This window comes from Mytilus californianus, unplaced genomic scaffold (genome assembly GCF_021869535.1).
Source record: "Mytilus californianus isolate M0D057914Y unplaced genomic scaffold, xbMytCali1.0.p SCAF_11, whole genome shotgun sequence".
NCBI lineage: Eukaryota > Metazoa > Mollusca > Bivalvia > Mytilida > Mytilidae > Mytilus > Mytilus californianus.
Genome location: NW_026262593.1, coordinates 36,597,854 through 36,614,890, shown reverse-complemented (window position 1 = coordinate 36,614,890; position 17,037 = coordinate 36,597,854). Strand labels below are relative to the sequence as shown.

The 17,037-nt window shown below is 31.5% G+C and overlaps 2 protein-coding genes across 2 annotated transcripts in view; one reads left to right on the top strand and one right to left on the bottom strand.

Moving 5' to 3' along the window:
* Window positions 1–1,744: 1,744 nt before the first annotated feature.
* Window positions 1,745–17,037, bottom strand: part of LOC127720006 (peroxisome biogenesis factor 2-like) — a 37,171-nt gene continuing 21,878 nt past the window's right edge. Inside the window, exons 4-8 of the mRNA XM_052226415.1 lie at window positions 5,545–5,739; window positions 3,866–4,018; window positions 3,470–3,517; window positions 2,743–2,940; window positions 1,745–2,082 (exon numbers count right to left, since the gene is read on the bottom strand). Of these exons, the coding sequence (XP_052082375.1) occupies window positions 1,978–2,082; window positions 2,743–2,940; window positions 3,470–3,517; window positions 3,866–4,018; window positions 5,545–5,739 (699 nt within the window). The 3' untranslated portion in view covers window positions 1,745–1,977. The remainder of the gene's footprint in view (window positions 2,083–2,742; window positions 2,941–3,469; window positions 3,518–3,865; window positions 4,019–5,544; window positions 5,740–17,037) is intronic.
* Window positions 16,745–17,037, top strand: part of LOC127720003 (rootletin-like) — a 104,307-nt gene continuing 104,014 nt past the window's right edge. Inside the window, exon 1 of the mRNA XM_052226397.1 lies at window positions 16,745–16,921. Within this exon, the coding sequence (XP_052082357.1) occupies window positions 16,760–16,921 (162 nt within the window). The 5' untranslated portion in view covers window positions 16,745–16,759. The remainder of the gene's footprint in view (window positions 16,922–17,037) is intronic.

The window sequence follows — 17,037 nt, the reverse complement described above, 5'->3', positions numbered from 1 at the left end:
AATGATTAATTGAAGTATTCAAGCTGCTTGAACTATCCGTATAAAAGTTTACTGTCTCCAAGGAGGTTTCAATAAGTCCTTGCGTAAAACTTAAATTTACGCCGCGTTCCAGAGAGGGACATAAAAAACTTCTCTTTTGGTGAATAATTTGTTGTTACTGCTTTAAAAATAATTTCATTTACTTAAAACTATATATTTATTAAAGTATTTCTTAGGAAAATTTTTCTAGTATAGCAGAATACAAGAAATAAGGAGAAAAAGCTCCCCAAGACTCTAAGTATGGCTTGTTCTGTCAACTAATATTCATGGTAAAGTCCTATTTCAAGGAAATTTTCTCATAAAATGTATTTTGGAGACTCATTGTCCACTCAGAATATTTCATTATTTGTAATATTTCAATTAAATAGCAAGAAATTTTAACATATTAGAGTACTCACAAGGTCAAAGGTGCATGTACAGCTTCCCATATTAGGTGTAATACCACCATTGATTTTCCCCTATTAGTCTTTGTTAAATTTGCACTTTTCAAAAAATTGTGCAGAATTTATCTTTGTTTCAAATAAAGAAATACTTGGCATGAGTAAAGTTTTATCCTGTCCAGTACTATAGAAAAAATTTCACATAACATTTCATTGCATATAAGAAAATAACCATCACTGGAAGTTAACCAATCAAATTTTCCCCCTTTTTTAACCTGTGTACAAGCTTTAGTAACCATGTAACCTCAAGTTTCCAAAATATTCTATAGAAACCCCAAATAAAGAAATAATGGTGCTTTGAAATACCCAAGATATATGTTTATGACTCAGAAATGTTTTACTGCAATGAAATGTAGGATCAATTACCTACAACTGTCAAATTCAAGGGAATATTTTTTTTCGACCTATTTTCGTATGCAACCGGATGTGAAGCACTATGATTTGGTGGTATTACACCTAACAGCTGAAATTTACCTGTTCAGGTGACAGGTAAACTATTTTGAACCGGACATTGATCGGTCTATTCAAAGTTATTTTCTTACATTTCAGCGGTTTGCATCTAATTAATTTAGTCAAAAAGATTATCAGAAATACGTTTACAAATATGATTAATTATTTGATGAAAAAAAAGGTGAAAAATAAAAATCGTCATAACCACGTTGTTTGAACCAGAGACATGTCTCTGTTTGAACTAGTACACGTGTGCGCATGTGCGCAGGTGTGAAATTTAATTATGCATCCTAATTTCTTCAAAAAATGCTTAAATTGTCATTGATACCTTTATCCCACGTTTATTTCGAATATTTTCTTGAAGAAATAACGTAGAAAGAGCTACGTACACTCATTCATGCTTTGCAAATGTACACAGAATTTACGTATCCGTCTCTGGTCCATGTTTTACCATTGTCAAGATAACATCTGGTATAAGATTTTAACGAATGTAAAGTTTTTGACAACGTTATTTTGCACAAATAAAGAGTCTAAGGCAGATATAAGTACGCTGATGTTGCACACTTCAAATGATGCACTGCCAATTTAACAGTTTGCGTCAGAACTTCGAATTTGAATGAAAGAAAGTTTAATATCGTTTTTTTTTAATGTCAATCATTGGGATGGCCAACTCAGCAACTAAATACCATAATTGCCTTTTGTTTATTTAGTCTTAAGGGATTAAAATAGGGATAATATATGAAATGTCCGGCTGGCTAAAAATAATTTTGGAAGCCCTGCTTTAAGCGTAGGTAAATAAAACAAAAAACAAACTGTCACTTTTCAATAGTTTAATTTTTAATCAGCTTTTCAAAATTTGAGCACCATTATATCATCATCTTTATCATCACGGTCTATACCTGTTATAACCAGGATTTATGTATCACATCTTTTTTTCCTGGTGTCACCAGGAGTTTTATATCACATCTTTGATGTTTTGTGTTTGTGAATTAAAACTTTGTTCCTTGTAGGAATATCATACTTCTGATTATCAATTTACACACTATGATCATGTCAGGTTGATATCCATTTTCAGATGCTGTATAGTTGATGGGTCAGGTATATTGATACCACAGAGTGGACAACAGTAACCAGGATCTGCCTTGTAGTTACTCTGAAATTCAAAAATAAATCTTTCATTCTAAAAATAAGTCTTGTACAGACAGGCTCTTAAAAACTGGAGTTACGATATTTTCCTACTTCTATGAAACAATAATTTTAGTATCAAATCAAACGACTGTAGCAGTCCTGTTAAAGCAAAACAAATCAGAGACATGTTAAAAGTGAATGTAAAATTACTTAAAACAAAACATTGGTGATGTATGAATACTAGAGGCTTCTATGAGCCTGATTTTCTCACCTGTCAATTTTACCCTTTAATTGTTTAATTGAACTTTTAAAGAATTGGCTGTTTTTTACACAATTCAAATTTTAAAATAACATTGCACACATTATCTTACCAAGTTTCATTCACATTGGACGCACAGTTCAGATAAGAAGTGAAAAATGTGATTTCTTTTTAGTTTTTAACGGAAACTTGTGTGTGACCATTGTCATACAATATTGTTAAAATATTATTGATACATCTTATTTTATAATCTTACTTTTTTTTCTAAACCAATGAAATATTTTATTTTGACTTTTAATAAACTGTGAATATTATTGTCGTCCAAAATGGTTATGGCAATTACTATATTGTTTTGGTAATTTGATTTTAAAAGATTAACCTAATTAGGGCTTAATATGGTTGATAATGCCAAATGTAATGTACTACCTGTATGCAATAGTAACAGAAGACATGTGCACATCCAATTTCCTGTGGATTTGTTGGCCACTCCCCACAGATTCCACATTCTGTCAAATTTCTCTTTGAGGTAGATTGACTAGACATGTCTTTTGGAAGAAACTTCCGTGACAAGTAATTCTTTACACGTTGAAAATTGACCAATGGAAGAACAAAGAACAGTAATTCCTGAAATATGTAAATTACACTTAAGCACAATACAAATGTTCTGATTTATGAACTCAATGGAATTTAAGAAGCCAATTATAAGTTACTTTGTTTCTTTGGTTTCTTTTGAAAATTCTTTATTATTTGTGGGATAACAATTATTGTGGATTTATAGTATAGCTAAACCTTGAATTTAAATGTTCAAAGAAGTACATATTTTTATAGGCTTGAATGAAGACTTTGGGAAAACCAGGAAAGCAAATACACATGAAAATATAATTTTTCCTCAATCTCCACAAATATAAAATTGAGAATGGAAATGGGGAACATGTCAAAGAGACAACAACCCGACCAAAGAGCAGACAATAGCCGAAGGCCACCAATGAATCCACAGTATAGAAAGTATTTAATATAAAATATTCGCTTTGATATAACACCATAAACTAGTCAAAAGGACAACCACCTAAGATTATTTGCCAACTGGCTAAAACTGATCTTAAAAACTGTCTTTAAAGACCATATGAAGCAGTAAATGTTTGGTAATACTTACAGAAAATCCATGCCATAATAATTCTCTTGTCATGAATTCAAAGCTAACCTGGAAATAAACAAAACATCCTCTATAATAAATTAGAGGCTCTAAAGAGCTTGTATGGCTAACACCGTAACACGAAACACTACCATTAAAACCCATATTTACAATGTTAACTTAATTTGTCTTTATTTCAGATGTACAGGAGCCATTAAGTTAGACACAGGAAACTTTGGTTGATTTTGTCATTTTCAATTTTCTTATTTTCATAATAATTGTGGATTACCTCCCTTTCCTTATAAGCTTTCCTGTATAAAAACCCTAGCCAACATTTGAAAATAATTTAGGCTTACTAATTCAAAATAAAGTTGAATAATAATACATAATTTGAAGAATTAGAATAACAATATTTACTTGTCTAATGCCTTGTTTATCTGGAAACACTGGTTGTATACCCAGTACTCTCTCAACCAAAGAATGGTAAAAACCTTTTTGTAGGAACACCAAGAAATTGACCATTGCAGCAATCTTCAAACTAATGTCAGTCCATTCTATTAACTTCTCTATCTAAAATATTCAAATACATGTATTGTACATATTTAAACTTACTGTGATTTTCTCTATTAGAAATAAATGAGGAATGTGTCCATGGGACACAGATGATGCCCCCGCTTGCATATAGCGTTATAAAGGGACATAACTCAAGAACTGTAAAAGTGACCCTACCCAAATTTGTACTTGATCTGAGTTTTGTGGTAATAAGCATAGTTTATAAGTTTCATAACATTTAGTTGAGGCAAACTTGTTAGAGAACGGAAACGAAAAATTCAGCAATTTTTCCATTTGTAAAGGGGCATAACTCTAGAACCGTGAAAGTGACGCCACCAAAATTCAAACTTGATCTGTATTTTGTGGTAATAAGCACTTTGATAAGTTTCATAGCATTTGGTTGAGGCAAACTAAAGTTAGAGAACGGAAACGAAAAGTTCAGCAATTTTTCCATTTGTAAAGGGGCATTACTCTAGAACGGTAAAAGTGACGCCACCAAAATTCAATCTTGATCTGTGTTTTGTGGTAATAAGCATTGTGTATAAGTTTCATAACATTTGGTTGAGGCAAACTAAAGTAAGAGAACGGAAACCAATTTTCGTACGTACAGACGGACAAGGGTTAAACTTAATTCCCCCTCCGCTACGGCGGGGGCATAAAAAGACCTCTTTTTCATAACTAAATTAAGAGTCAAGCTTTTTTTTTTTTTTTACAGGCATAAACCATACCTATCTCTCCAACACTGAAGACCTGTGCTCCATTAGTTAAAGATAATGATTGCAATGAATATTTTTTTTCATAAGACTGATTAAAATTAGGGTTAAAAAAGGGTTAAATAGATAAAAGAAGATGTGGTATGAGTGCCAATGAGACAACTCTCCATCCAAGTCAAAATTTATAAATGCACTTTATGACTACAAGGTTAAAAATTAATGGGGCTCCGTGTAATAATTTAGTGTGAATCTACATGCTTATGGCCCAAAAATGAAGCATGACCCTATGTTTTGATTGAGGCAAAAGATGGGACTACATTTGCTTAAGAATTGAATGCTTCTTTCTGTAACTTCATTGGGGTGTAAAAGCGTTGATCGAAGTACATTTTGTATGAAGTGCGGAAGCGCTTCATTCTAAAAATGTGCGCACGGTCAACGCTTTTACAACCCTATGAAGTTACAAAAAGAAGTATTCAATACTTATAGTTACATTTTTTAGCTAGATCATGAAAACACGATTTTTATCAAGTTTTTATTTAATTTACCTGTGCACTTTATTGTTGGACCTCGTGTCATCATGAATGATAAATTTTATTGTGTAATGAAGTTAAGGAATAATGCGAGATTGCAGTGTAGCCAATCAATATAACGTATTATAATGAAACATACATCTAATGTAATTATTCTTAAATGAATTATAAATGAAAGCTTCTGATTTCTAAAAGTTAATTTTATTCACGAAAATATGTTTGCATTGAAGTCAATGGGAGATTTTTACTGAATTTACCCCTATATAGATAAGCAAGTCATTTTTTATCTAGATAAATTTACCTTTGACCTTATTTCCATTAGACCAATGACTTTCAGAACATCACTCAGTCTTTCCTTTAACCATGGCAACCCAATCAAAATGGCAGCATATAAAATTTGTTGTCGTCGTGTCATCCATGTTTCTCCTTTGTTGCTAACGTACTTAAGGTTAAGAATATTCTGTCCTATAGTTGAGTTGTGGACCAAAACAGAAAACTGAAATATGAAATACAAAATTAGGTCTAAATTTGTAAATATCATGCCATCTAATAATGCAATATGTCAGCATACTTTTTATTTATTTTCCTTGTATGAATACTTCAAGATGAATCAAATATATCATCATATATTAATTACTCAGAAAAATATATATATGTAATGTAAAGTGATTCTATTTTTAAAGGTGGTATATATATGGAGGTAAAGGAAAGTTTAGTCTCCTTGCATACATGTTGGAAACTTTGTGATCTACTCTGGAAATTCAACACAGATGTGTTACCACACTGTAAAATACTCTAAAACATGGATTGATCATTCTAAAGAAACTTTGTTTACTTTCTTTAGAGAGCAGCAGCTTGTTGGGAATCATACCAGTCTAGAAAATTAGGTTTGCTTTCATTAAACCATCCAATCCCATTCATTATTCCACAAATTGTTTTTCTGTGCTTCTGAGTTTTCTACAGACTGATTTCTTCCCCAATCAAGCACAACTCAAATGATCAGTCTAGTTTTTATGCAAAAGAAATACTTGGATATCTTGCTTCAATGTCATCAGGCACAAAGGAGGTCTCTCATAGACATCATAATTACAACAGAGCCCCTTTTATATATATCCTACTTTATTATTTAAAACACTTTGAAAGAAATATTTATGATTCCTTTACAGTAATTAACAAATGCACACATGCAAAGGTTTACTTGCTATAAACCACAGGCATACTAAGAAGAATGAAAAGGATCATTATCGTACTTGTGAAAAACAAGACTAGCTTTTATTTTTATATGACTCATAAAAATAATTTTGCCAAAAAAAAAAGTATATTTCAAATGACTCACTGCATATTCATAAGTATCAACTTACTGCTAGCTAATTCAACCACACATAATTAAAAAGAGGATCTTAAATATAAGAATGAAAACAAAACATCAGTGTGCGTTTATTAGATTGCATTAAACAGCCTAGGATAATTCAACTACCATTTTCACACAATAAAAAAATCACACACAATCCATTATGAACGTAGTTTTATATCCTGAATATGCAAAAAATTTTCCTTGTCAATTAATATTAATATTTTAACTCTCTTTTTATCTTAATATTTTGAGTGTTTTCACACTAATGATTTTTTTTATTTCAGATAAAAGTTAAACTAAAAAGATGTATTCAGCTGTTAATCATTCCAATATTTTCAGGAAGAGAATATGTTTAACTATGAAATACTGCTTTGGACTAAATTCCACTTACAACCAAAGAATTAATTGTGTACCGTATGACTTTGACAAGTTTTTTGTAACATTACCAGTAAGTTAGTTCACAGGGAAAACCTCAACTAGACCCATTACTATGATACTATGCAAGCAGACTGAGCATAATCAGAGAAGCAGTAAACATAAGTTTTCTCTTAAAATTCTGCATGCTCCATAGAGAAGCACCAAATCACAATGTTATACCAAATGCTGCAATGTGCTTAGAAGATAAAGGGCAAATAACAAGTTTCTCGAAAATGCTGCATGCTTAGAAGAGAAACAGCAAATTCAAGTTTTGCAAGCTAATAAGAGAAGCAGTTATTAACAAGTTTATTAAGTGTTTGTTTTTACTGAGCAGTGTTTCTAAGACCTTCAAAACTAGAAACATTCACACTACAAAAGGGCCATTTAAATTTTCAAGCTGTATCTATGTATCAATGCTACTTTATTTACAAAATAATTCTATTCTTTTCAAATTAATACTGTAGTTTAAAATGATCATATGACAGAAAAAGTAACTTCAATTGATTATAAAAAGAGTTGAACAAAATCTAAAGAAAACTGTGACTTATTCAAATTACCAAAGTTGTATGCATGTAACCAATATGCATAGATCTCTATTGTAAGGAATTTCACTTATGTTGAAAAGCTGAGTTAACTTCTCAATTAAAAGAGCATAAGAAATAAAATTTGAGAATTACAAATAAGTAAATTAGTGCCAATACAAGTAGCTTATGTACATTAACCAAAATGCAAGAAAAATAATTTGATTCACATGAGGCCTCTTATACCTATATGTTTAAAGTTTTTTCTGAAACTGAAACTATCATTCCTTCAAAAGTAACCATATATACAGAGCACATTACATAAAGAAACAAGAATGTGTCCATAGTACACGGATGCCCCACTCGCACTATCATTTTCTATGTTTAGTGGGCCATGAAATTGGGGTCAAAACTCTAATTTGGCATTAAAATTTGAAAGATCATATTATAGGGAACATGTGTACTTAGTTTCAAGTTGATTGGACTTCAACTTAATCATAAACTACCTTGACCAAAAACTTTAACCTGAAGCGGGACAGTCGGACGGACAAACGAATGAACGGACGCACAGACCGAAAAACATAATGCCCATAAATGGGGCATAAAAAATCAACCAAAAGTATTGTGCAAAAACTACAAAATGAACTTGTACCAAAAGAAATATGGTACTGCTACTAGAAAATGAAACATAAACTTGAAATTGCAGTAGTAAAACACTTGTGAAACTATCTATCACAGTAATAGAAGTAGTAAAGGAATACTTTTGAAGCAAAATTATCTTTCAGCTTGGTTTCAGGCATCGCTGGTGTGACAGGGTTAATAAATTAAAGTTCTTTCATGGATGATTATTTATGCCATGTATGTTTATGCATGCAAAATATCACTTTATTAATGAAATTAAATTAATCATAAACAAATCATATGGTTGAGTTGAAATAATGAATAAAATGCTTCGCTGGGGCGCAGCTTGATACGACCGCAGAGGTCGAACCCTGAACAGTTGGGGCAAGTATGGACACAAAATTCAAGCTTGATACATCTATGACTTTGGATTGTCATTAAATATTTGACACAGCATAGGTTTCTGACACAGGATGAATGTGGTGTAAGAACTGGAAAAAATTTAATTTACCTATTATGGTGGAATATCCATAAACTAAATTGTTTGTTAATTTCAATATATCAAAGAATATGTAGAATTCAATGTTTGATGTAATGTAATAAAGTTGAAATTTGGACCGTTTTTGTTCAATGTGGACCAATTTGGTAACATGTATAAATAATCAAAAATCTAAATACATGGGAGCCCATTTAAATACATCATAAAGGTATTAAAATAGAAAGTGACATCATAGTCATGGCTAAAAATAAACAAAAATCCTTAATCAGCAACATTTAAAGTAATATCTAAAAATAAAATTCCTTTGTAACCATAAAAGCCCATTTAAATACATCATAAAGATATTAAAATAGAAAATGACATCATAGTCATGGCTAAACATAGCAAAAAAACCTTAATCAGCATCATTTAACAGTAATATCTAAAAATGGAAATTACATCATAAAGGTATTAAAATAGAAAATGACATCATAGTCATGGCTAAAAATAAACAAAATCCTTAATCAGCATCAGCAACATTTTATAGTAATATCTAAAAATAAAATTCCTTTGTAACCATAAAAGCCCATTTAAATACATCATAACAGATATTAAAATAGAAAATGACATCATAGTCATGGCTAAACATAGCAAAAACCTTAATCAGCGTCATTTAACAGTAATATCTAAAAATAAAAATTTCTTTGCAACCATAAAAGTAAAATAGAAAATGACATCATAATCATAGCTAATAAAATGCTTCGCTGGGCGCAGCTTGATACGACCGCAGAGGTCGAACCCTGAACAGTTGGGGCAAGTATGGACACAACATTCAAGCTTGATACTGCTCTGAATTTGGATTGTGATTAAATATTTGACACAGCATAGGTTTCTGACACAGAAAGAATGTGGTCTAGAAACTTCAATTTTTTTAATTTACCTATTATGGTCCAATGTCCAAAATCAAAATACATGGTTAGATTCAGCATATCAAAGAACCCCATATATTCAATTTTTGTTGAAATCAAACAAAGTTTAATTTTGGACCCCAACTTGGACAAACTTGAAAACTGGTCCCATAATCAAAAATCTAAACACATGTTTAGATTCAGCATATCAAAGTACCCCAAGAATTCAATTTTTGTTAAAATCAAACTAAGTTTAATTTTGGACCCTTTGGACCTTAATGTAGACCAATTTCAAAAACGGGACCCAAAATTAACAATCTAAAAACACGGTTAGATTTGGCATATCAAAGAACCCCAATAATTCAATCTTTGATGAAATCAAACAAAGTTTAATTTTGGACCCTTTTGACCACAATATGAACCAATTTGATAGCGGGCCTACAAAATAAAAAATCTAAATACATGGTAAGATTCAGCATATCAAAGAACCCCATATATTCAATTTTTGTTGAAATCAAACAAAGTTTAATTTTGGACCCCAATTTGGACCAACTTGAAAACTGGGCCAAATATCTAAAATCTAAATACATGTTTAGATTCAGCATATCAAAGAACCCCATATATTCAATTTTTGTTGAAATCAAACAAAGTTTAATTTTGGACCCCAACTTGGAACAACTTGAAAACTGGTCCCATAATCAAAAATCTAAACACATGTTTAGATTCAGCATATCAAAGAACCCCAAAAATTCAATTTTTGTTAAAATCAAACTAAGTTTAATTTTGGACCCTTTGGACCTTAATGTAGACCAATTTAAAAAACGGGACCCAAAATTAAAAATCTAAATACACGGTTAGATTTGGCATATCAAAGAACCCCAATAATTAAATTTTTGATGAAATCAAACAAAGTTTAATTTTGGACCCTTTTGACCTCAATATGAACCAATTTGATAGCGGGCCCACAAATAAAAAATCTAAATACATGGTAAGATTCAGCATATCAAAGAACCCCATATATTCAATTTTTGTTGAAATCAAACAAAGTTTAATTTTGGACCCCAATTTGGACCAACTTGAAAACTGGGCCAAAAATCTAAAATCTAAATACATGTTTAGATTCAGCATATCAAAGAACCCCATATATTCAATTTTTGTTGAAATCAAACAAAGTTTAATTTTGGACCCCAACTTGGACCAACTTGAAAACTGGGCCCATAATCAAAATTCTAAACACATGTTTAGATTCAGCATATAAAGAACCCCAAGAATTCAATTTTTGTTAAAATCAAACTAAAAGTTTAATTTTGGACCCTTTGGACCTTAATGTAGACCAATTTAAAAACGGGACCCAAAATTAAAAATCTAAATACACGGTTAGATTTGGCATATCAAAGAACCCCAATAATTCAATTTTTGATGAAATCAAACAAAGTTTAATTTTGGACCCTTTTGACCTCAATATGAACCAATTTGATAGCGGGTCCACAAATAAAAAATCTAAATACATGGTTAGATTCAGCATATCAAAGAACCCCAAAAATTCAATTTTTGATGGAATCAAACAAAGTTTAATTTTGGACCCTTTTGACGTCAATGTGGACAAAGTTGATAACGGGGCCCAAAAATCAAAAATCAAAATAAATGGTTAGATTCAGCATATCAAAGAACCCCATATATTCAATTTTTGTTGAATCAAACAAAGTTTAATTTGGACCCCAATTTGGACCAACTTGAAAACTGGGCCAAATATCTAAAATCTAAATACATGTTTAGATTCAGCATATCAAAGAACCCCATATATTCAATTTATGATGAAATCAAACAAAGTTTAATTTTGGACCCTTTTGACCTCAATGTGGACAAAGTTGATAACGGGGTCCAAAAATAAAAAATCTAAATACATGGTTAGATTCAGCATATTAAAGAACCCCATATATTCAATTTTTGTTGAAATCAAACAAAGTTTAATTTTGGACCCCGATTTGGACCAACTTGAAAACTGGGCCCATAATCAAAAATCTAAATACATGTTTAGATTCAGCATATCAAAGAACCCTAAAAATTCAATTTTTGTTAAAATCAAACTAAGTTTAATTTTGGACCCTTTTGACCTTAATGTAGACCAATTTGAAAACGGAACCAAAAATTAAGAATCTAAATACACGGTTAGATTCGGCATATCAAAGAACCCCAATAATTCAATTTTTGATGAAATCAAACAAAGTTAAATTTTGGACCCTTTGGACCTCAATGTGGACCAATTTAAAAACGGGGCCCAAAATCCAAAAACTTAATACACGGTTAGATTCAGCATATTAAAGAACCCCAAGAATTCAAGAATAAAACCCCATTGAAATTGATCAAGAAATAAGCAATTTATACAAAGTATCTTCTTTTGCACAATACTGTGCAATTGAATATTTCTTGCTATTGTGCAATACTGTACAATTGACAATTTCTTGCTATTGCGCAATATTGTGCTATTGCATATTTCTTGCTATTGCGCAATACTGTGCAATTGAAGATTTCTTGCTATTGCACAATACTGTGCAATTGAAGATTTCTTGCAATTGTGCAATACTGTGCAATTGAAAATTTCTTGCTATTGCACAATACTTATTATATAATAATTTACACATCCTGTTTGGTGTGTATCTCCTACCATATCATTATTATTTGCTTTTAAATATTAATCAGAAATAACCAACTTAAAATGGAAAATTTTAAAAGAAAAATAAAAGGAAAAAAAGAAAAAAAAAGAAAGAAAAAAAAATCCCCCCCCCCCAAATTTTTTGAACCCCCTTATGATTCATCACCCCAAACTCAATCCCAGCCTTCCCTTTGTGGTATGGTACCTTGCAGTACAATTTCAGAGAGATCCATACACTTGAACACAAGTTATTGTCTGGAAACTAGAAAAATGCTTATTTTTGGCCCCTTTTTGGCCCCCAATTCCTAAATGTTTCAGGCAATTACCCCCAAACTCAATTCCAGCTTTCCCTTTGTGATATGGAACCTTGTAGTACAATTTCAGAAATATCCAAACACTTACACACAAGTTATTGTCATGAAACTAGAAAAATGCTTGTTTTTTGCCCCTTTTTTGGCCCCTAATTCCTAAAATTTTGAGGCAATTACCCCCAAAATCAATTACAGCCTTCCCTTTGTGATATGGAACCTTGTGGTACAATGTCAGAGAGATCCATACACTTACACACAAGTTATTGTCTGGAAGTTACAAAAATGCTTATTTTTGGCCCCTTTTTGGCCCCTAATTCCTTAACTGTTGGTACCATAACCCCCAAAATCAATCCCAACCTTCCTTTCGTGGTATTGAACCTTATGGTAAAATTTCAAGGAGATCCATTCACTTAAACTAAAGTTAGAGTGCGAAAACCAATGTGTCTTCGGACGACGCCGGACGACGACGACGCCAACGTCATACCAATATACGACCAAAAAATTTTCAATTTTTGCGGTCGTATAAAAATAAACAAAAAATTTTTTTATTGGCAAATTTTAAATGGAGTTTATTATACTAAAACAATAAATTTGCAACCATAAACATGATAAAACCCCATTTAAACACATCATAAAAGTATTAAATAATTCAACTACATCATAAGGCTATAAAAATAGAAAATGACTTCATAGTCAAGGCTAAAGGTAAACAAAAAACCTTCATCAGCAAAATTTTATATTGGCAAATTTCCAATGAAGTTTATTACACTAAAATTGTTGGCAAATTTCCAATGCATTTTGTAACAATAAAGTTATTGGCAAATTTCCAATTTACATAATTTAAAAGCAGTGTAGATGAGATATTTAAATGAGTTTGAATTACCAACCTTACACTGCTTTTAAATAATGTTCTTTACTCAATTATTTGTCTATTAAAATGGAAACCCTTGTTTTTTAACTTTTTTTCCCCTTATTCCTTAAACATTAGAGCCATAACCCCCCCCCCCCCAAAGCCAATTATTACTTTCCAATGTAACCTAAATTTCCAATATACATAATTTTAAATTTCAATTCCTCATGATATATAACCGTATCATTATTATTTTCTTTCATATATAAATCTGAAACAACCATCTTTAAATGGAAAATTTTAAAGAAAAATAAAAAGGAAAAAAAAAAACTTACCCCCCACACATTTTTTCAACCCCCTTTTGATTCATCATCCCCCACCTCAATCACAACCTTCAATTTGTGGTATGGTACATTGCAATACAATTTCACAGAGATCCATACACTTGAACACAAGTTTTTGTTGCAAACTAAAAAAATCCTTATTTTCGACCAATATTTGGCCCCTTATTCATAAATGTTTGAGCAATTAACCCCAAAACTCAATTCCTACTTTCTCTTCGTGATAAAAAATAACTAACTTAAAATGTAAATTTTAAACAAAAAAAAAAGGAAACAAAAAAATTACCCCTTTTTTGACCCCCGCCCCCTTATGATTCATCACCCCCACCCCCCTTTCCCCCCAAACCAAGCTCAATAACAGCCTTGCCTTTGTGGTATGGTACCTTGTAATACAATTTTAGAGATCCATACACTTGAACACAAGTTATTGTCTAGAAACTAAAAAATGCTTATTTTAAACCCCTTATTACTAAACGTTTTGGGCAATTTCCACAACACTCAATTCCAGCTTTCCCTTTGTGAAATGGAACCTTGTAGTAAAATTTCAGAAAGATCCATACACTTACACACAAGTTATTGTCATGAAACTAGAAAAATGCTTGTTTTTTGCCCCCTTTTGGCCCCTTATTCCTAAAATTTTGAGGCAATTAACCCCAAAATCAATCCCAGCATTGACCCTTTGTGATATGGAATCTTGTGGTACAATGTCAAAGAGATCCATATGCTAACACACAAGTTATGTCTGGAAGTTACAAAAATGCTTATTTTCGGCCCCTTTTTGGCCCCTAATTCCTTAACTGTTGGTACCATAACCCCCAAAATCAATCCCCACCTTCCTATTGTGGTATTTAACCTTATGGTAAAATTTCATAGAGATCCATTCACTTAAACTAAAGTTAGAGTGCGAAAACCATTGTGTATACGGACGACGACGCCGGACGACGACGACGACGCCAACGTCATACCAATATACGACCTCAAAATTTTTTTGCGGTCGTATAAAAAGGTGTGATTTTATCAAAATGTCAAATAAGGCGACACAACAGCATATCCAATTACAAATAAGGTCAATAACCCAGAAAGGTCTAAAGTAAAACAAGCAAAATTTTAAAGCAAAATTTGATCTACAATTTGGAATAATTTTGTTTTTTATTTCATATTTATTGTAATTATTACTGGTGAGGAGAGTCACTAGGAGACCATTTACATAAAAATAATAATCATTGTGTGTTCAAGCACATTTATAGATTTGTCAAAACCATCTATACCATCAAATATATGAACCAATTTAATCTTAAAGAAGAAACAATGGTCATCTTATCTATTATTTGTTGGTGGTCAGAGGTATACAAACATTAAAGTCCAAATAAACAAGTTTAATGGTCCATCACTAAATAGACCTTTTCAAACAAACGATATTAACTGTTGATGCACTGATGTCAACGCTTAATGATAACAACAACAGGCCAAACAAATAGTATTTTCAGGTTTCAACATAAGAAGAAATGAAGGGAAAATCTATTCATCTTCTGTCAAAAATTAGGTTGATGGTAAAACTTCTGTTCAATTTATTCACATCTTTTATTAACTCAGGATGGTATAGGGCTTGACATACATGTATTGTATAAATATATACATTTGTCCATTATTGGAGACTGCATGCATGTTGCTCTCTAGATGTCTTTAGGTTATTTTAATGATTGCATTGCTGTCTCATTGACAAATAAATGAATACATTCCACATTTCTGTCTTTTAAGTCAGCTTGTATTTCTATAGTTATCTGTCATTTATAAATATGAAGTTGACCCAATAAGACCTGTTATAACTCAAGAGGTGTGATAGTCATTATCAAAGAGTGTCAGCAGTTGATATTTAAATGTTGTTTTCATTAATTTTATGTCTCCTACATTCCAACTTTCAAATCTGTAAGTACATTAAAATCTCCGCATGGATATTTTTTCGTCAGTTCTGAATGGATTCATCAAAACTATCTGCATCTCCTAGCACTATAACAACCATTTTGGAATAAGCTAGGTCTGAAATCTCTTTCTTTAAATTAAATTTTATGGCATTGATGTAAGATTTTCATTATGTGTAAATCAAAATTTTTATTCATTTCAATACCACACCATTTGTTCATGTTGTTAGTCTGTACTAAAGGCACAATATATCATTAAAGGTTGCACTTTGTAAATACAACTGTTTCGCAAACCACACCTTTTTTTGGGAGATATATAATATTCTTAGATATTTTGTTTTATTTACCTACTGGTTCCCAGATATGATCTCTATGTTTCATCTCGTAGAGAAATAACTTGGGAATGTTACCAGTATAAGTACACATGAATAACAGTGGAATTGAATTCTGAGGAAGACCCAAAGTGAAGGGAGGGGTTGTACAGAATTTTAGTTTAAGTTTAAACTCTAAGAAGTTCGGGGCATATAAATATTGAAAATATGCCGCACAGACCAATATTTTGACCTTTGAAAAAAACAGTAGTGCATATGAACTTTCCATTCTAGAATATAATTTTTACAAAACTTCATAGTAAAAGTGGTACAGTTTTAGCCATAAAAGGAGTTCCTATGGGAAATTGCATTGTCTATATTTACAAAAGTGCAACCTACAAAAGGCTATTTAATTTGGACTTGAAAAAAAGTATATTTTTGAACTGTTTAACTATCAACAAATATTTGATTTGCCTATGTAGCAATTGTATAAATTGAAGTTTGAAAACCCTTCCTTTGTCTCCTATGCAATTAGTTCATTCAATTTATCTTGTTACAACTTGATCATAAAATATTTAAAATCTCCACTGTACCTAATACTTTGTCATGATCATTAAACTAATGTGGCTTAATTAAAATCAACAATTATTGCATAAATATCATATTGCATGACAGTTATTGCATGATGGACTAGAATTTGTAACGGAAATTCATAATCATTTTACACTTCTCCAATATAGACTATCAAAAGACAGGGGAGACATTAAAAGGCTTGAACCGTGTGTTATTGGCATATTGTTTTGTGATTTTTATTGTCTACACCTCAACAAGGATGAGCGTGAAAGGCAGTGGTGAAGGGGGCAGCACTGAACGACTGTTTAAAGATTCTGGGTATTACCATGGTGACCCACAATCACACAGTACATCAATAGATGATGAAACTCATACTTCCTTCTCTTCAATGTCAAGTTCACAGAGGTCAGCTGCCAGTGGGGTAAGTTCAAAATACAAAAGCATTCAATTCAAAGGTCTCCTTGAAAATCTATACTAGGTATAATACAGAATAAGACATCACATCAATATCCAAATTTCCTCTATAAGTTACTGATA